The sequence below is a fragment of the Pundamilia nyererei genome, unplaced genomic scaffold, assembly GCF_000239375.1.
Source record: "Pundamilia nyererei isolate P.nyererei 1_Seehausen unplaced genomic scaffold, PunNye1.0 scaffold00337, whole genome shotgun sequence".
Lineage (NCBI taxonomy): Eukaryota > Metazoa > Chordata > Actinopteri > Cichliformes > Cichlidae > Pundamilia > Pundamilia nyererei.
Genome location: NW_005187738.1, coordinates 379,361 through 397,180, shown reverse-complemented (window position 1 = coordinate 397,180; position 17,820 = coordinate 379,361). Strand labels below are relative to the sequence as shown.

At 40.4% G+C, this 17,820-nt stretch overlaps 2 protein-coding genes across 4 annotated transcripts in view; both read right to left on the bottom strand.

The window, feature by feature from the left end:
• Window positions 1-3,099, bottom strand: part of rasgrp3 (RAS guanyl releasing protein 3 (calcium and DAG-regulated)) — a 39,573-nt gene extending 36,474 nt beyond the window's left edge. For 2 of the 3 annotated variants that reach the window (XM_005751995.1, XM_005751998.1), the window contains exon 1: window positions 636-974. The gene's annotated coding sequence lies outside the window, so the exon portion shown is untranslated. Of the gene's footprint in view, window positions 1-635; window positions 975-3,039 lie in introns of those variants that run through there. The other variant, XM_005751996.1, reaches the window with a different exon arrangement.
• A 1,491-nt stretch (window positions 3,100-4,590) lies between these two features.
• The window catches only part of ltbp1 (latent transforming growth factor beta binding protein 1), a gene marked incomplete at its 5' end in the record, with an annotated part of 129,481 nt that continues 116,251 nt past the window's right edge, over window positions 4,591-17,820 (bottom strand). Inside the window, 8 exons of the mRNA XM_005752003.2 lie at window positions 4,591-8,209; window positions 8,299-8,448; window positions 8,733-8,885; window positions 9,550-9,723; window positions 12,052-12,180; window positions 12,508-12,597; window positions 13,045-13,206; window positions 13,983-14,120. Of these exons, the coding sequence (XP_005752060.2) occupies window positions 8,037-8,209; window positions 8,299-8,448; window positions 8,733-8,885; window positions 9,550-9,723; window positions 12,052-12,180; window positions 12,508-12,597; window positions 13,045-13,206; window positions 13,983-14,120 (1,169 nt within the window). The remainder of the gene's footprint in view (window positions 8,210-8,298; window positions 8,449-8,732; window positions 8,886-9,549; window positions 9,724-12,051; window positions 12,181-12,507; window positions 12,598-13,044; window positions 13,207-13,982; window positions 14,121-17,820) is intronic.

The window sequence follows — 17,820 nt, the reverse complement described above, 5'->3', positions numbered from 1 at the left end:
CTCACAGACTGATGAGTTACTCATTTCCAGGTTTTGCCATTTAAATGCGATGTAAGTTTATAAGCGCAGAGTCTGTTTGACTATAAGTAACAATACAAGGCAGGGACAGTTCACAGAAAGGAGTGAGTTCCCTGCAGCACTCAGTAGAGGTTACTCATTAAACCTGACACTAACTGTACTGAAAAGCTGCAGCCAGCCCAGTAACCCTATGAATAAATGCAACTGCATTAAATCTTCCAGGGACAGAGTCAGATTACCATCAGTCAAATCTGTGTGGTGGCCGTGACAGCCAATGAAAAAATTATTCTGATGAGGTGATACATGCGTTTATGGACATACGCAGCTGGAGCACATAGAGGAGGTTTCGAAGTGACTGGTTGCTTTTGTCATATGTTAGTCAGTCATAGTCCCGTGTAAGTTTCAGAAATGACTGTCATATTGTGTGGATATACAACGAGCTGAAGACTACATAAAGACACAGCTATGTTATCAGTATCCATCAGTCCAGCCAGGAAAATGCCATAATATGTAATTAAAGCACAATAGAGTTCAACTCTTTCAACTCTTGATTCCTAATTTTGTAGCTCAAGTCAATTTTTAGTTTAGCTGCAGGTTTCAACACACAAACTTCTTACCTCATCTGAGACTCTGCCAGGGTCTACCAGAACATCTCATGGATCTGCCTTTTAAACATGTCCGTGAACAGATACACCTTTTAGTCTGTTCAAATGAGCATTAATATTAAAATCCACCTGGACTGAAAAGGTTGCTGCTAAAACCAGAGCAGCGCTCCAGCTGTCAGAGCTCCGTTAAAGTATCGTCCAGCCCTTTCTTCAGCTTGCTTCTCTATCTTTGTAAAGCCCTTCGTCTCAGCTGCATACAGTTGTGTATTCAACCAGCACTGATCTCAGTCTGTTTTTGTTTGTCTAAATGGCCACTAGACTTCCTTCAATTCTTTCCCAACTTAGCTTTCCTGCCTGCGTTGGTTGGTCGGGCTAAATATAGGGACCACACACGGTAAAGAGGGGGTAAAGAGCAGAGCAGGAAATCTATCACAATATGCTTTTGCGCACATTGATGTTTGCCCGTCAGTCGTGATAACTTTGTTCAGTGCATTTCACCAACTGTGTCTGGTGAAATCTGCAGTTGCAAGTTGGATGAGTTATTTTCTTTCTTTTTTTGTTTCTGAGAGTGACGTTCTGCAGCACGGGTGCAGTACGCACATGTGTGATCCTGCATTGTCGCTGTGTGCCTCAGTGAGTGGGTCACCCTATCCCATATTCCACTCTAATGACGTTGTACACATTGTTTTGTCTCTCTGGGCTTCTAAAAATGTCTCCCTAAACAAAAGCAATGACTGCACATCCTGCTGCCTGGCTGGACAAAAAGAACTGAACTCCAACTTTTATTGTCTCAGACACACAATTTCAATTAAAGACTGTGCGATAACTACTGTGGGGGATGGTTAAGTCTCCTTACATTCAATTTTTTTCCCCCTTTGTCTTCTTTGGGCTGCAAAGACGAGGAGGAGGACAATTTTTAACACACTTGTTTGCCTTATTAGCATGTATCTCTGTTTGTGTAATGCACTGATACAGTCAGTCCTGCTACATTTATCTAAATGTCATCACATCTGTCTAATATGTATATGCAGTCTATGCTCCACATAGGGCGTAAAGCATTTAGAGTTGATGTGCTTCACAACAAATGCACATACATATTATTTCAGGGTCTTCCTGCGGTCCTAACCTTTAAATATAACCTCTCCTCTTCCTCTCCTGGCCTGTCTCCCTTACATCTTTCTCAAATGTAAGTAAGGTTGCTCAGTTTTTTCTACACTATGTGACAACCTGCAAACCTGTGTTTTTATTGATGTGTGTGCGGCCACAGCATATAGATATCTGCACTCTGGCTTACTGCATTTGGTTTTGTCTCATTTATACCTCTAAAAGCACCAGTGATGGAGGATAACCAGTTACACCCTGACAAACTTTACTGCCTCCAGTTCAGTTGGTGAGCTAACCAGTGCATTCCTTCTTCTTAAGAATACAGCAGAATTTTGGTTAAGCTGTAGCTAAACATTCGGTATCTTTCTGATTTATCTGATTTGTTATCTCTTGTAATGGGAATGCAAAAGGTTACCACCGTCGCCTTGCAGCAAGGTTCTTGCTTGAACCCTAACTTTGGACTTTTCTTTTGCTGGATGAGAGATAGATGAAATGCTTGCAGTGTGTATAGAATGAAATATTGTGTGACTGGATAGTTAAATTTGGCTTGTAGTCTACTGTGAGTGGTCAGTAAAGACTCAATAAGTGCTAGATAAATGCCAACCCACTTCCATTTAAGATGGTGCTCCAGTAAACAATTACCAAATTTCAACACTTGGAGCTTTTGCTTAATTTGTTGTCTAACACTGAATGAACAGACTCGCCTGCCATGAAACTGCTTATCAGTTAATTGATCAATAGTCTAATTACTTTTAAGACTAGAGGTTATAAAAACTCTTGAAGAGTTTATTTTTAAAAGGTTTCAAAGCAATTAAAAGAAATGTAAAAGTCTACACTACATCATATCTTCAATATTTCTAAGCTAAATAGCTATTTCCAAGCTGCTGATTTCTGTATCAGGTGAAGTAACGGAATATTCAATTAAATGTCTTTTTGAAATCAAAAGGACAGCTTTTCATGTGCTAGATGGAGGTCTAATGTGAAGTCACTAAGTTCCATCACAAACTACAAATAAGTGAAACAATCCAAATGGAGTCCAGATGTTTCTTTAAATCATCTGTTAAAGCAACCACGACCTGTCAGGTGCTTTGGTCATTCAAGCTCAAACTTTACCCTTGCAGAGCACAATATGACCCCTGATTGGTGGGAAGTACTGTGTAGGAATAAAATAACATGTTTCAAATATGCCACATGATCCCAGAGCAAAACGATAACCTGCAATAAGACTACTTCCTAAACTAACTGCAAGCTGTATATTCGTGGTTTAAAGTAATAAACAATTATACTCACATGTCTTAAAATATGCACCTACCTTACTGTGAACACTGCCAGCTTACATCTGCTACAGAAATCATGATCCTATTGTTGTACTCATCAGGATAACCAGCAATATGCAGAAAACTCAAACTGCTGCAGGTTATCTTGCTACCCAAAGATTCCCCTCCCATCCTGGCTTTTTTTCCACACACTCAGTCCAGAAATAGATTCAGAATTTACTGAAAACAAAGGGTGGTGTGCAAGACAACTCTGTCTCTATCTGTACCAAGACTACTCACTGATATTTGCAGAGGGGAGGAGCAGACTTTATCTATAAGCAAAGTGAGCAGATTCTTTTGTAGCTGATTCATCCGTTTTTATTTTCTATAAAGTGTCTCATTCTGGCTTTAACTCCCTTATAGGCAGACTACAGAACCACCACTGGCAGCAATAAATAATTAAAGTAATTGTTTTCTGTATGACTTTATCAGTCTGAGGTCTGGATTTTTTCATTTGCTTAGCAGTACCTACTAAGATGTATAAGGATGGTACTGTGACTAGTTGGCTAATCGCTAATCATCTGTTGCAGTGTTCCTTTAGTTTCATTACTGAGTTTCATCAGTGATGCTATGCCCAACTTACACGGTCCATAACAGCATTCGACATGTTTCTCATTCAAAAGTTGAACAACTTGAGCAAGATGGTGTTTAACAATACAATAGATGCAAGGTTTAATGCTAAATGATTTCTAAGTAGTGAGGTCCAGGGCTCCATCGCAGACACATGCACAGGAATCTCTTTCTGTTCAAGTCAGTTTCCACTTTCAGGTCCCAGCACAGGACAAAAAAGTCTTGGAGCAGCAACAGAGCAGTCATGCAGAGATGGGAACCAGCTCCACAAAGTTTCATAATGACTGAAACCAGCCCACTGAAGGACCAAACAAGTTGTTCTTCCTCTTAAGTAGGAGACTGGGATCAGATAACTACCAGCAGGTGAGTTCATCACTTCCAGGTGCAGTACCCAAAAGGGCAGCAACCAGAGAAGCGCTAAAGCACAAGGTGTGACTACTTTTACTGACAGATGCATCAGTCAACCAGTGCACACTTTCACTAAGATGACGGTGTTGGCAACGCTAGGAAACACCCACATCACTCTGATGCAATAACCCACGCCTAATATGAGCCTGATGGAAGTTTGTTTTTCTAGCTATCTGATTATTTTGTTAGTGTAGAGGTGTCAGAAGTCTATACAGTCATTTTTACAGAATTACTTGAGCTCTAAGGTAAGTTTGATTTAACCCCTCTGGTCTTTGATCAATGATCTTTGATCAGTGGTCATGACAATTTGCATATTAATAATCGAGGAACTGACCTCACAGCCCATTGTTCATTCAGTGGGCTAGATTGGGGAAACCTGCAGTCAGCTGAGACTGAAGAAGTCACTTCTCCCACTGAAAATGCCACATCCACATGAACAGAAATATATTTATATATATTTATACATATGTGTGTGTGTGTGTGTGTGTAAAAATAATACATGTTGAACTGAACAGATATAAAATCATCTAAAAAAATTTCAACTAGTAAAAGCAGACAAGCAGCTGGTGTTAAATATCACAATTTGTGGTTTATTATCAAGGGGTTTAATGTACATTGTATTATGAATTCATAGAAAAAGCTATTTATTCATGTACATATTACAAATACATCAGCTGTCTTTTGTTTAAATGTACACAAGGTTCTTCTCTCCGATCACTGCCTCATAGCAGCTTTGCAACCTGGCAAGACTTTGCAGTGAAATACAGTTAAGAGAAGTAGGAAACAAAACACATGTGAATTCAGTCCCTTCAAGACACTGAGGGAAGTACTACCAGGTAACACAACAACCTGCTTGTAAGAAACAACATATTTGTAAGAGACATGGAAGGTGGCTTTGGCTATGTTTCAGACAACCAGTAGTTCTCTAACTGCATCTGAACACCCTTACAAAAGCTTATTTCAAAGACATTAGCTACTTTCTTTAAAACAACAAGTGCATATTACATATCTGGTGATGCTGTGGTGTAGAGACAAGCTCGTTTTTTCAACAGATAAAGGCATGGCAATGGAGGAAGCAAAGGATTGGACAGCTGGCTTCTTCACAGAATTAAATATCCACAATCAGTTTGATTGGGTACAAAATACAACTTGATCCCCCAGCACGAGTCCATAGGGTTTGTCAGTACGATAAATGAGCAAAATGGTCTGCTATGATATACACAAAACCCCACTTAAACACAGAATTAAGCACCAGACAAGACATAGATTTTATACAGTTATGTAGTTTCTCCCCTCCACGTAGGCACCATGTTGTACATTAGGCTGAATCTTCATCTCAAGTAAATTACTGTTTGTTTCATTTAGTGTGTGTCATATACAGTGCAGAATATATGGGCTTTGATTAATGACGAGTGTGTGAGTACTTGTATTTCTATACTTTTAAGGACCAAGCATCCTCTCTGAAGTCAGAAAGCGTTTTGGCAGAAGACACACTGGCTGACGTGCATTTTGTTTAAGGTTGCAAGTATGGGCTTTATCAATTGTTGGCATCAGATGTTGAGCTGGATAGAGAAATAACAGATGGCTTTTTCAAAAAAATCAATCAAACACAAAGCAGTGACAGATCAGTGACACAGCACAATAAATATGGCGGTTAAAAAAATCCCAGGGTTACTTGATGCATGTATTAGACATGCTAGCAGCAGGAGCCGAGGAAAGGAGCCACACTGTTCGCTCAGGCAACCAACTTTGGTCCAGCTTTGGGAAATACCAAAGCTACGAGATCATTTGTTGTAAAATTTGGTACAGGAATGAATTTTCTGTGCATCATGTTCCTGCTGATTTCAGTGAAGTCTTCTTTGGGTTGACCACACAGTTTGGAGTATTAGCATCTCCACACCAGAGGCCAGATTTACTAAGCACTCAATTGGTAGTCAATGTTTAGTGAACGATAACAAAAGAAGTGCAGGTGTCACAAATTTATCGCTCCCTGGAAAGAGAATGGCCATTCAGTCCAAATGAGAGGCAGCTAAAAGAGGATCTCGATGTTCTTCTGCAAGAAGCTGATGGAAACTGCGTCGAGTTTTGGAGGCGGATCAGTACATTAATGAAGTTAGTGTTTGCACATGTCCTAATGTGCAAACAGTTTTTTTTTATCTGCATATTATACGAGGCTGCAGCAATTTATTCAAGTCAAAGGAAGGGATCTGACTCTCAGACAATTCCTGCAACAATCACAAAATCCATCCTGTGATACCTGATCAACTTATCACTTTTGACTTGCTCTTATACACTTCAGCTCTGAGTTGTATTTATAGCTTTATGTGGACAGACATTTTAGCATGTTATGTGACACATGATATGGGGAAAAAGAGGCAAAACATTTGAAAGTGAAACATGTAAAGGCTTCTGTGTTCACTGTTTAGAAAAAACCCCCAAATAACACCTTTACCAGAAACATCCGAGGACCGTCTCTGAACATTTGGGCTGAAGAGCTACAGGTCGAAGCTTTGCTACATCTCAGGGCACTAAACACTTACTCTGATAACTCACTTGTATCCCAGATGAACTGGCAACTACCACATCAACAAATCACAGACACATGCTTAAGCAGCAATGCAATTAATTGCCTGTAACCTTCCTCAAATTCCATTTACTTTACCTCTTCGTTAGTAAATCTACTGGTGCGCTGTAAATGAATGCGTGTGAAAGACAGTCCAACCCCTGGCACATGTGCCAGTCACACTGAATGTTTAGATCTTCTGGAGCTTTTCCAAACTCAGTGTTGCTGATTAGTCAAACACAATGACATTTTCAACAGTGCTAATCCAGTTAGCAAACTGGCACTGTTACACAACTGTTACATTTATGTTTTTGGAAAACCACTGGAAGTTTGGACCAGTTGGAACAGCTAAAGTGATTTTGTACAACTCTGTTTCCGTGCAACAATGAGTTTTTGCACATCAAGTTTTCAGTTATTTAATACAGAGTAGCAGAAAAGAAGCACAATTTGCCACTATCAGACTTTCTTTCTCCAGTAAAAATGATCTGTGTGTAATGGTTGTTTAGGTGTTTTTACAGCACGTAAATAGCAGTTTGTGTTTGTCCACATCTATCGTTTTATACATCTGGAAACGAGCTAAAAGAAACCCACCCACAATGATGCTTTAGATGATGTGTAAAAAACATTTCCCCGTAGGCTTTCTTTAAAAGATACATCTGTTCAAAACTAAAACTCAAATTCAATATTTGTGCTGGTGTTGGTAAATATTCATTAAAAACAATGGATAATAATAGGCCCTGCATTTATACCACTTACAATGTATAGGAGGGCTTTATTTAACAAAAACACACAAAAACAAACAGCACTAAATGAAGAAAGCCCAACAAAATGAAATGTGAGAGGAAGTGAACCATAAGGCTGTAAAGCAGGAGTGAAAAAAGATGCTGGTACAAAGCATATGACCATCATTTTGGCAGCTCAGCTGATGGCTTAGCTGACACCCATCTACTCATCCAGTTTGCTAATCACACTCGGGCTTTGCCATTTCTGCTTTTTACCCCACTCACAGTTGCTATGCATCTGTAAGCTGCTTTGCAACCCACTTCCAGGCCAGCTGCTCTTTCCATGCCGTCTCTGGCTTGACCAGTGTCTTATTTGTTTTGAGTGATGTCTGCTCTGTGCTATTGATTTTGCTGCCTCTGGCTTTTCACTTTCCACGAGGAAGAGTGACAGGTTCCACACGCTGCCACAAAAAAAATTACTGCACTTTTAACTATAGTGCCCTTAAAAGAATTATGCCTCCAGAAATGTATAAAAGAAATAAAGGTACACTAACCAACTTTCTTATTCTAACTTTAGTTACTTTGGGATTGTTGCTGTATGCTACAACCAAGGCCAGCAGTTCAAATTAAGATTGAGTGAAAGTGGTGTGAGGACGTCCTCACAAGTATAGTAATACAAGATTATGCATGTGGTTTTGGTGTCTCTTGTCGCCTCCTGGTCAGTCCACGCTCACTGTGTGTGTGTGGATGTCTGGTGTTTTTCCGCCTCCACGCAGTAGTTGGGTTTGTCAGAGGCCTTAAAGCCTGGAAGACACACACACTGGTAGGAGCCCACATTATTGATGCACCTGGCGTTTTTACACAGTGACATCCGGTTGTTTAGTTCTAAACACTCGTTAACATCTGTGGACAGATGTGACAGAAAAAGAAGGTTGGATCAAAATGTTTTCTTTGTGTTACAGTTTAGGCTGTATGCGTGTTTGCTCTCCTACCAACGCAGGTCATGCGGGACAGGTCCAGCGTATATCCATCAAAGCAGTCACACGTGTAACCCTCCTGAACCCGGACACACCGACCGTTCTCGCAGCCGTTCAGTATTCCGCACTCCTCTGCTCGCAAACCCTCAAAAGCTCTGTATGGGTCTGAACCACATAAAACACAGTGTTTCACTTAATATCAGAGAAGACACCATTCCTGGATGAAAGCAGCGGCCCTCTATGGCACAGCTCATACACTATATGGATGAAAGCACTGGGCTCACAATTACATTTTTTGAAGTATAATAAAAGTGAACTTCTGGGCTTTTCAATTGCAAATGGAAGAACTTATTTGTGAAGATGTCATGAAAGTGAATATTGATAAAACAATCCTTTCTTGTAGCACTATTTTGTACTTCTGTTAACATCAAAACTGCAGAAATACTCACACTCTTCAATATCATAGTGGGGACGTGCTTCAAGTGATAGAGAATAGTCTGGTGTCACAGCATATTCATGAACTGGACCTGCAACAAGAGCGTCACGACCGTACGGCCGCCGCCCACCACTCAGAGGAAGGTTACACATGGAGGCGTAGTCCTCTGAGACGAGAGAGAGAGAGTGAGAAAAATGACAAATCACTGAGTAAGAAATGCCAGGACCTGGAGCTGTTCAATGACGCAATAATCCCTACAGACACTATTTATGACCTTTTTTTGCCTGGAAACAAATCCCTGTTCTTAAAAACTTTGCAGTTCCCTTTAAGTCTTAAATGTACAGTAAGCTTTACTCCCATATTACAGCTCCTCCTTTACCTGGAACTCTACAAAAGTCTAATATGATGGGAAAAGTGAGCAACAAACAACGCAGTTCTTTCTAAACACTCGGTACATTTGACAGAACCAATTCTTGAGTTACAACATCAGAATTCCTCAACACAAGGTCCGGAAATAATCTGGTTTCTTGGAGCTAAATAAAACAGCACTTTTATTTTGAGTTTCCGACTTCTGTAGATCCACTAATGTAGTTGGAATATATGTAGACTTAAAGCTTATACTTCTATGTAGGTCAGGAAGCTGCACCTGCAGTTTCCATTACATACATTATGTGTACATATGAATCAGGAAAATCTTATGGCAGGTACTGTTTTACCTGGGCGTTATCAGCTGACATGATGTTCTCATAAAGCTCCAACAGTCCCACAAAACTGACATCACTGACATATCATCTGATTTATAAATGCAACGTGTGTGTGGGTGGGTGTACCTGTGTCTCTGGAAGGACACAGGGCACATTGCATGCCCCAGGCATATCCGTGCAGACAGCAGCACTCAGTGTACGTGGTCTTCTGGTTAGGACCAAGTGGATTGATGCACATCATATTTCTGACCTCTTGCCAGCAGATGTCCCCATAGTCTATCTCCTCCGTTTCACGTTGGTCTGCAAACACACACATTGTTACCATATAACTTTGATAAGCTTGGTTTACTTTTTAACTAACATAAGGATGAAAGTCTTGCAGCACATGGAATTTAAAATAGAAAACACACGCCACCCACAAAGTGGGGGAGAAGAAGTGCTGAAAAAATGTATAAAAGTAAAAATCAAGAGATTAAATGGATCTGATGAGGAGTAGGTATACGCAAAACATCACACACTTTGCTTTATCAATCTTCAGGTAATATCTACAGACTTCATGTAAAGTCTATCAGTACCCAGAAAGTGTTTGCAAAGCTCCTTTACAGACACTTTAAGACATTAACCCAGGGAATATTCATATTGAATTCTGTTTTTTATATACAGTATTATTTACAGTTATAGAGCTCATTTAAAAAAGAGAAACAGCTGTTTTGTTTTTACTTCTAGTTGTAAGTCCACATGAACATTAAGGAATATATTGTGTAGAATGATGTAGAGCAGTGTTTCCCAAGCGCTGTGCCGCAGGCGTGTCGTGAGAAATGATCAGGTGTGCCGTGGAAGCTTATCTGGTTCCACCTGATTGGTACTCCAAGCAATCAGCGTGAGTAACGGGCAGAACAATTACATTCTCTTCCACTAGAGGGCAGTACAACTTCCTGCTCTAAATAAATGGGTCGCCAACAGCCAATAACACAGAAGAAGATGAAGAAGAAATTACATAATAGTCATGCTATGAATTAGACAGCACAGTGTAATAACAATAGAGACATTTTTGAAAGAAAAAGTGGTCAGTCTGACCCGGGTCCGGGAGAAATTCCCACCCAGATGAAGGCCCGAGCATGAGTAGTGGTTAGAAGAAGCAAAAAAGGTATACTGGGGACAAACCAAGCCAATTCCACTATACCTGATGCGTGGAGAAAAGTAATCAATGTGCTTTTTGTGATATTTTTTTTGGTGGTGTGCCGTGTGATTTTTCTATTGTGAAATATGTGCCGTGGCTACAGGAGGTTAAGCCGAAATGTGGCAGTAGGAAAATATGTTGTTCTCACTCAGAGAGACAAGTCAGTCATATGTCTACCACATGGATATGAAGCTGGACAACGATCCCTCATGTAGTTGTTTGTTTTCCCAACATTAAGCAACTTGAGTTAATAACATAGTATAATACTGAGTGCATCCTAGGAAAAAGTTCAAAGTAAATACATAAGATAACATTAACACCGTTAGATAGAAAAACATTTTACAGTTTAAATAATGTCATATTAAAAATTAATATATTGTTTTGAGAAAAAAATATGGGAAGACAAACAGGATTCTGAGTCATGATTTTTCATTCTTGAATACAGGGAGTAATCTGCAGTTTTATGTCAGTGCCAGCAGGGGTCACAATAGGACTTTAATAAAAGATCAAAAGCTGGCTCCTGAATCAAAAGGACTCCTGAGGCAGGTCAACAACAAAACCCAGTGAAGCCATGCTTTCACTGCTACAAAAAAGTATTCAACACAAAACTGATGCATTCCCAAAACTGTGTGCTTTCTATTTCATGACACTGTCATTCAAAAAATGCTTTAAAGAAGTGAACAATTAAATGCAGTGCGATAAACTCTTCAGTTCATAATCTGAAATGATTTTACATCAGTAGCTAAAAGTTAGTTTTGGCACTGGTGGTTAGGTTTCATAGATGACCACATGAAGAAGAATGGCGACATTTAGATTTGAAAAAACGTGACTTTTTTTTTATGTAATTATGTGGTCTTGAAATGGCGAACATAAAACTTTCCAGCACCTCAGGAAGGTGCGGCGGTTCCCAATGGGGAACCGTGGGGCTTATACACAAACACATGTATGAGCCATCTGTGTTCAAACACTTCCCATCAACACACAGCGACTCATCCAGACACTCATCGATGTCTACAGTAAAGACCGGCAGAGAAAAACACCACAACTTAGAGGATGTTATGCCACAACGTGGAACAAATGCTAAATGCTGCAAATTGATTCCAGGTTCTTTTGACCTTTCATCATACAATGAAACATTTCTACAACCCTAACCCTTCAGTGCTTCTCAACCGTGTTGGTGGAGAAGGTGTATTTAGTAAGTCAGGGTGCATGAAACTGCGTCACTCTGTCAGGACTTTCTGAGCCCTTCAGCTAAATCAAGCAGAGTATAAAACACGGGACATGTAATCACACCATCCCAGGATCAAATGTGACCATGGACACACACTGCCTGCGATTTACTCTCTGTAAACTGATCCTGTTAGTTGTGTCAGTAAATACCGTATTATCTGAGCAATGATAACACTTGGCTCCTTTCTCTGTGTGCACATCTGTCTGTTTTTCCTCACCTCTGCACTCCAGTTTGATGGGGTCGTAGTCCTGTCCGGTCTTGCAGTAACACTCGTAGCTACCCTCAGTATTCATGCAGAAGCCTCCTTTACACACCTCCTGACCAAACAGTGAACATTCATCTCCATCTGAAAACACACACAGTATTAATACAGTCTCCTTAATACAGGCCTTAGCCACTACACAGTACTATCTGTACAGTGAGTGCCATAAAATACTATATTAACATGTTTTACAGCTAAACTAAAGCCTGATTTGGCCTCTGCTAAGAGAAATGCATCTTTCTGCAGCATAACTACACACTGTTTCAAAGCTGTGTGAACAAGACAAAAAAATCCATTCAGTTGATTTAAAAATCTTTGCTCAGCATACTATAAAACGTTTCCTATGAGTGAGTAAAAATAATCTGTGTTAGGTTTATATGCATGACATGAATGGCTGTAGACTTTTCTTACCCGTGTAGACATCAGAAGTGGGTACTCCATACAGGAAGTCTCCATTGGGAATAAAACCTCTTCCAGATGGACACATCTGGTTAAACTGGTCTGTAAGAGGACAGACACGTGTTTGCAACAACCCTGTATGCACACTGGGTAAAATATAAACCCAGTATGTGTTGTGTTGTGGTTTTCATGTCAAGAAAACAGTTTCGGTGCAACTTTTTTGCACTGAAAATTGAATTGAATTTTTTCAAAGTGGGTTGTAGTACACAGCACTTTAATTGGTCAGTAAGACTAAAAAGCACTCTATAAAGCTTTCCATTTACCTCAGGACCACAAGGAGATAATATACTGAGGGGAGCTATAGGGAGACATGATGTGAAAAAAGGTGAGGAGGAGGTGTTTTTCATCCTAGTCACCTTGCTTTGGATAATGAAAAGCAACCTTTTTGTTCAAATGTGGTATGCTGGGATTTTTAAACCCTCTCAGAACACTGTGTAGGTGCCTCTGGTGAGAATACTATGCATATTTCATTATCCTCCTTGAGCTTACCTGTGCCATTGACAGGACAGGGATGCACCTCACAGTTATCACCCCAGCCAGCTCCCAGCGTGCAGCAGCACTCCTGCAGTGTAACATGGCTGGTCAGTACACTCTCACACAGGTTCTCGTCATTCAGACGGTAGTAGCACTCCTTCCGCTCCACCAACGGTGCTGAAAGACAAATGAAGGAGTTCAGTCAGCCCTACTATTCTTTTACTTTTCTGTCAAAGCACTTTGCAAACTTCATTCTTAAAGCTACAATATAAATAAAATGAGCACTATTATTATATATGTACTTGTAGTGTTGCAATGAAAAAAGCCTCCCAAAAAGCTCATGAGCATGTGCAGTGGACTGCACAACGCGACAGAAAACCTGGAGGCGAGAAAACTCTTTTGGCTTATATACTGTATATAAACTGGGCAATCTAAGAAATAAGAAAGCAACTACAAATCAGTACAATTTCTCCATTTCAAGATTTGGTACTAAGTTGGAGAAATATATAAAGTATAAAGATTTCCTGCCTGTACCGTCACCAGTGCAGGAGCTATTTAAGGAGAGGAGGTTGTTCTTCTTTATCAGTGTTTAAAAGTCCCATAAACAGCACAATACAGACTGCTGAATGCAGACAAATAACTGTAAGAAGAACAGTATCAGCTCCTGCAACATTTATGTTTCTAGGAATGAAGTTAAATGCAACTAATCGCCTCCATGATATCACAACTGGAGCAGGTCTTGGGGATTAATTCAATTCAATTCAATTTCAATTCAATTTTATTTATATAGCGCCAAATCACAACATAAGTCGCCTCAAGGCGCTTAATACATTTTAAGGATTGCTTTACTTACTTTGGTTTGACAAAAGCTTCACTGATCAGATTATTCAATAAGATGCCAGAAAAAGCTGTGCATTGGTCTATCTTCAACTTATTTGTCAATCTGAAGTCACCTGTGGGAATCTGCTCGCACTTGGCGATCATGCCGTTGTATTCTTGGCCACTAGGACACTCGCACTGGAATTTACCATCCCTGTTTACGCACTGCGCCTCTCCACAGACATTGCCCAGCAGCGCACACTCATCCACATCTGCGGAAAAGTCAAAGAATGTATTAATAGAAGATTTGTTCATATTTGAATTCAGTTCATTTGCTTTGATAGTTAAGCTAAGTACAACCCGTAGCTGATAAACACAAAACAGAAAAAAAAAAGCTAAATACGAAATATGTTCATCGATTGTATATAAGTGACTCAAATTTTATGTTTGAAAAGGAGTAGGAAGAGGAAGAGACTTATATGATACTACCCATTCTTCCTATATCAGGGTGGGGAACTCCAGGCCTCAAGGGTCGGTGTCCTGCAAGGTTTAGATCTCACCCTAGGTCACCACACCTGAATCACATGATTAGTTCATCACCAGGCCTCTGGAGAACTTCAAGACATGTTGAGGAGGTCGTTTAGCCATTTAAATCAGCTGTGTTGGATCAAGGACACATCTGAAACCTGCAGGACGCCGGCCCTTGAGGCCTGGAGTTGCCCACCCCTGGTGTATATCATTAATGTGTTATCTGTTGAAGTTGCACAGTGAGCTGTGATCCTGCTAGCTTTAGTGATTTTTAAATACAGGCTGATTCATCTTCTGTCATTTTACATCTATTTGGATTTTTAAAAATATCTATACTCACAAATAGAGCATAGACACATTTAGACACTATTACTTACACTATTTTGCCAACTGTCTGGCTCACTGCCACATGTTTTCCACATGTGGCAGTGAGCCAGACAGTTTCAGATAATTAGTTCACTTTGCAATCAGCCTAAGCACTATAAATAAGCTACAGGTAAGCTGTCCGTGTGGAGTACAATGGAGTGAGCAGGAAGAGTGAGAAGAGTGAGAATTAGAGGAGGCCGAGGAAGAGGACGTGGAGGTGAAGAAGTAGGACGAAGAGGACGGCAAGGACAAGGAGGTGAAGTTAGAGAAAGAGGACAAGGAGGAGCAAGAGGAGGATGAGGAGGGGCAAGATGAAGGGTAAGAAGAGTAAGAAATAGAATTACTGATGACATCAGAGCTACAATAGTGGACCATGTAATCAACCGTGGAATGACCCTGAGGGAAGCTGGCCAACGGATTCAGCCTAACTCGAGCCGCTACACTGTAGCGAGCATCATAAGGACATCTTGAAATGAGCATCGGTGAGTACAGTCACTTTGCACTAGGATTTGTAGCACTGCCATATGCTAATGAGGAACACGACAATACCATAGATGTAAAAATACTGAAATTGTTACTTTACAGAATTGCTAGACGAGCAGATGCTGGAAGCAGAGGAATCATGTTCACTGCAGACCAAGAAACTCATATAGTCAATACGGTGATTGCAAATAATTCCATAAGGCTACGCAAAATTCAGCAGCGCATAATTGAGGATGATTCCACCTTCCAAAACATACAAAATGTCAGCATTTCTGTATGAGGTCGTGTACTTGCCCGCAACAGAATCCGAATGGAACAAATCTACAGAGCACCTTTTGAAAGAAACAGTGAACGTGTAAAACAGCTGCGATATGTGCAGGTAAGCTATAGTATCACTGGTACTGAATCTGGAAGTGCACACTGTAGTGCTGTGCATGTGCCTGCTGTGCTGAATTTGTTTTGTCTTGTCTAGAGAGCGATGGAGCTTGAGGCAGACGGGTCATGAGCAGTTTTTTGTGGATGAGGCTGGTTTTCACCTCACTAAGACAAGGAGACGTGGCAGGAACATTATTGGACACCGTGCCATAATCATGTCCCAGGACAACGTGGTGGTAACACAACTATGTGTGCAGCTATAAGTCAAAATAGTGTTGCTCACCATCATGCAACCATGGGCCCATATAACAATGCACACATTACATTCCTGGACACCTTACAGGACATGCTCACTAATGTTCAGAGACCAGAGCAGACCAGATACGTTATCATATGGGACAATGTTAGTTTCCATAGGGCTGCTATGGTCCGCAACCAGTTTACAGATCACCCACTCTTCACTGTACTCAACCTCCACCCATACTCTCCATTCTTGAATCCAATTGAAGAGTTCTTCTCTGCCTGGCGCTGGAAGGTCTATGACCGTCATCCCCATCAACGCATAGCCCTTTTACAGGCAATGGAGGAGGCATGTGGGGATATTGACCAGGCATCATGTCAGGCCTGGATGCGCCCATTCCACAAGATAATTTCCCCGGTGCCTTGGACTAGAGGACATTGCATGTGATGTAGACACAATTTTGTGGCCGGACCCAGAGAGACGACACGATGTAGACTGATTTCTTTTCTTTCCTCAGTGAAATTACTATTTTGTTTTGACTTGGAAATAAACACTTGTGTTTGTTTTGATGTGTGTGGATCCCTCCATGTTTACGGACCTATGACAAAAGTAGGACCTCAAACTGACATAGCCTACTTTGTGCACAGAGAAAGCAAAGGCCAGACGTGTTTTCTATTCATACCTTCAGTGTGTAGTTGGTGCATTATGTGCTTATTAATGTGATAGCTTGTGTTAACTGTTTGATACAAAAATACCATTTTTACGAAGGTTTGGAGAGTTAAGCAAGGGTTATTAGCTTTTGTAAGAAAACTACAATGTTTTGCTGATTTGGTGAAGGGTTTTCTTATTTCTGTGTAGAGTTTTGCAAAAATAGTCAATAGTTACAAAAAATGAGCTTAAGCCATCAGAAAAAACTGTAATTCTTCAAAAACTGAATTCCTGGCAGTGTCTGCATTTCGCTGAAAATAAACTGTGTCATTCAAATACACAGTTTATTTTCTTTCTAATTCATTTATTTTCTTGTTTTAGGAGGACAGTTTCTTTTTTGGGGGGTTACAAATGTCATTATTGTTGCTGGTTTGTCGCACTTTTTTTCTGTGGTGATAAAGCCTGATGTTGTTTATATACTAAAGGAATCCTGTCCCCTCGACTCACTGGGTTCCCTCCATTTTCAACAAGTGGGGTTTAACTTCCAACCCTGCAATAATGATTTCATTCATCCTAGTGTCGTTTTTCCAAGTCCTCTGTCCTCTTTTCTAGGAGGTAAATTTGCTTATCCTTCTCAGCAATCTGTATCAGTAGATCCACCAATTCCAACATACTTTTCTGTTAGAGATGGACCTCTTTATGCTTCATATAGCTGATACACCTGATGGGATTTCAGTAGCTGAAGTCCAGTCTAATGGTAAATTGACTGGTTCTCTTATAGCACTTTATTCAACTTCACCCATATTCACACAAACACTTTTTTCTCTACAGGCTTTCACACCCCGATGAAAGCATCACAGAGGATCTTGGGATTTAGTATTTTGTCCAAGGAAACGTCGGCATGCAGCCTGGGATGGATCCACCAATCTCCCACTTAGGAGATGGCCTACACTACATCCTAACACACAGCAACCAGAGGAGCAAATAGTCTATTCATTCAAGACAAGTATCAAGCTCTTGTGCTTGCATATTCTGATCTCCAAGGAAACAAAGTAACCTTTATTTAAAGCTTCCTTCCACTTGGAAGGTACAGTATAGTCGTGGTTAAGGGGAAGCCCCTTTTGAAAAAATGTAAACTAACTGCCAAATTCATAAGTCAGAAATAAACACATAAACTTTCTTTTAATATTCACTCTTCACTAGGGATGGGTACCGGTGTCCGGTGCCACGATGGCACCGGTTCTGACATAAACGGTAGTAACCAGACCGAAAAGCAGCGCACATTTCGGTGCTTTATTTCGGTGCTTTTTTTTTTCCTGAGCTGTGATACA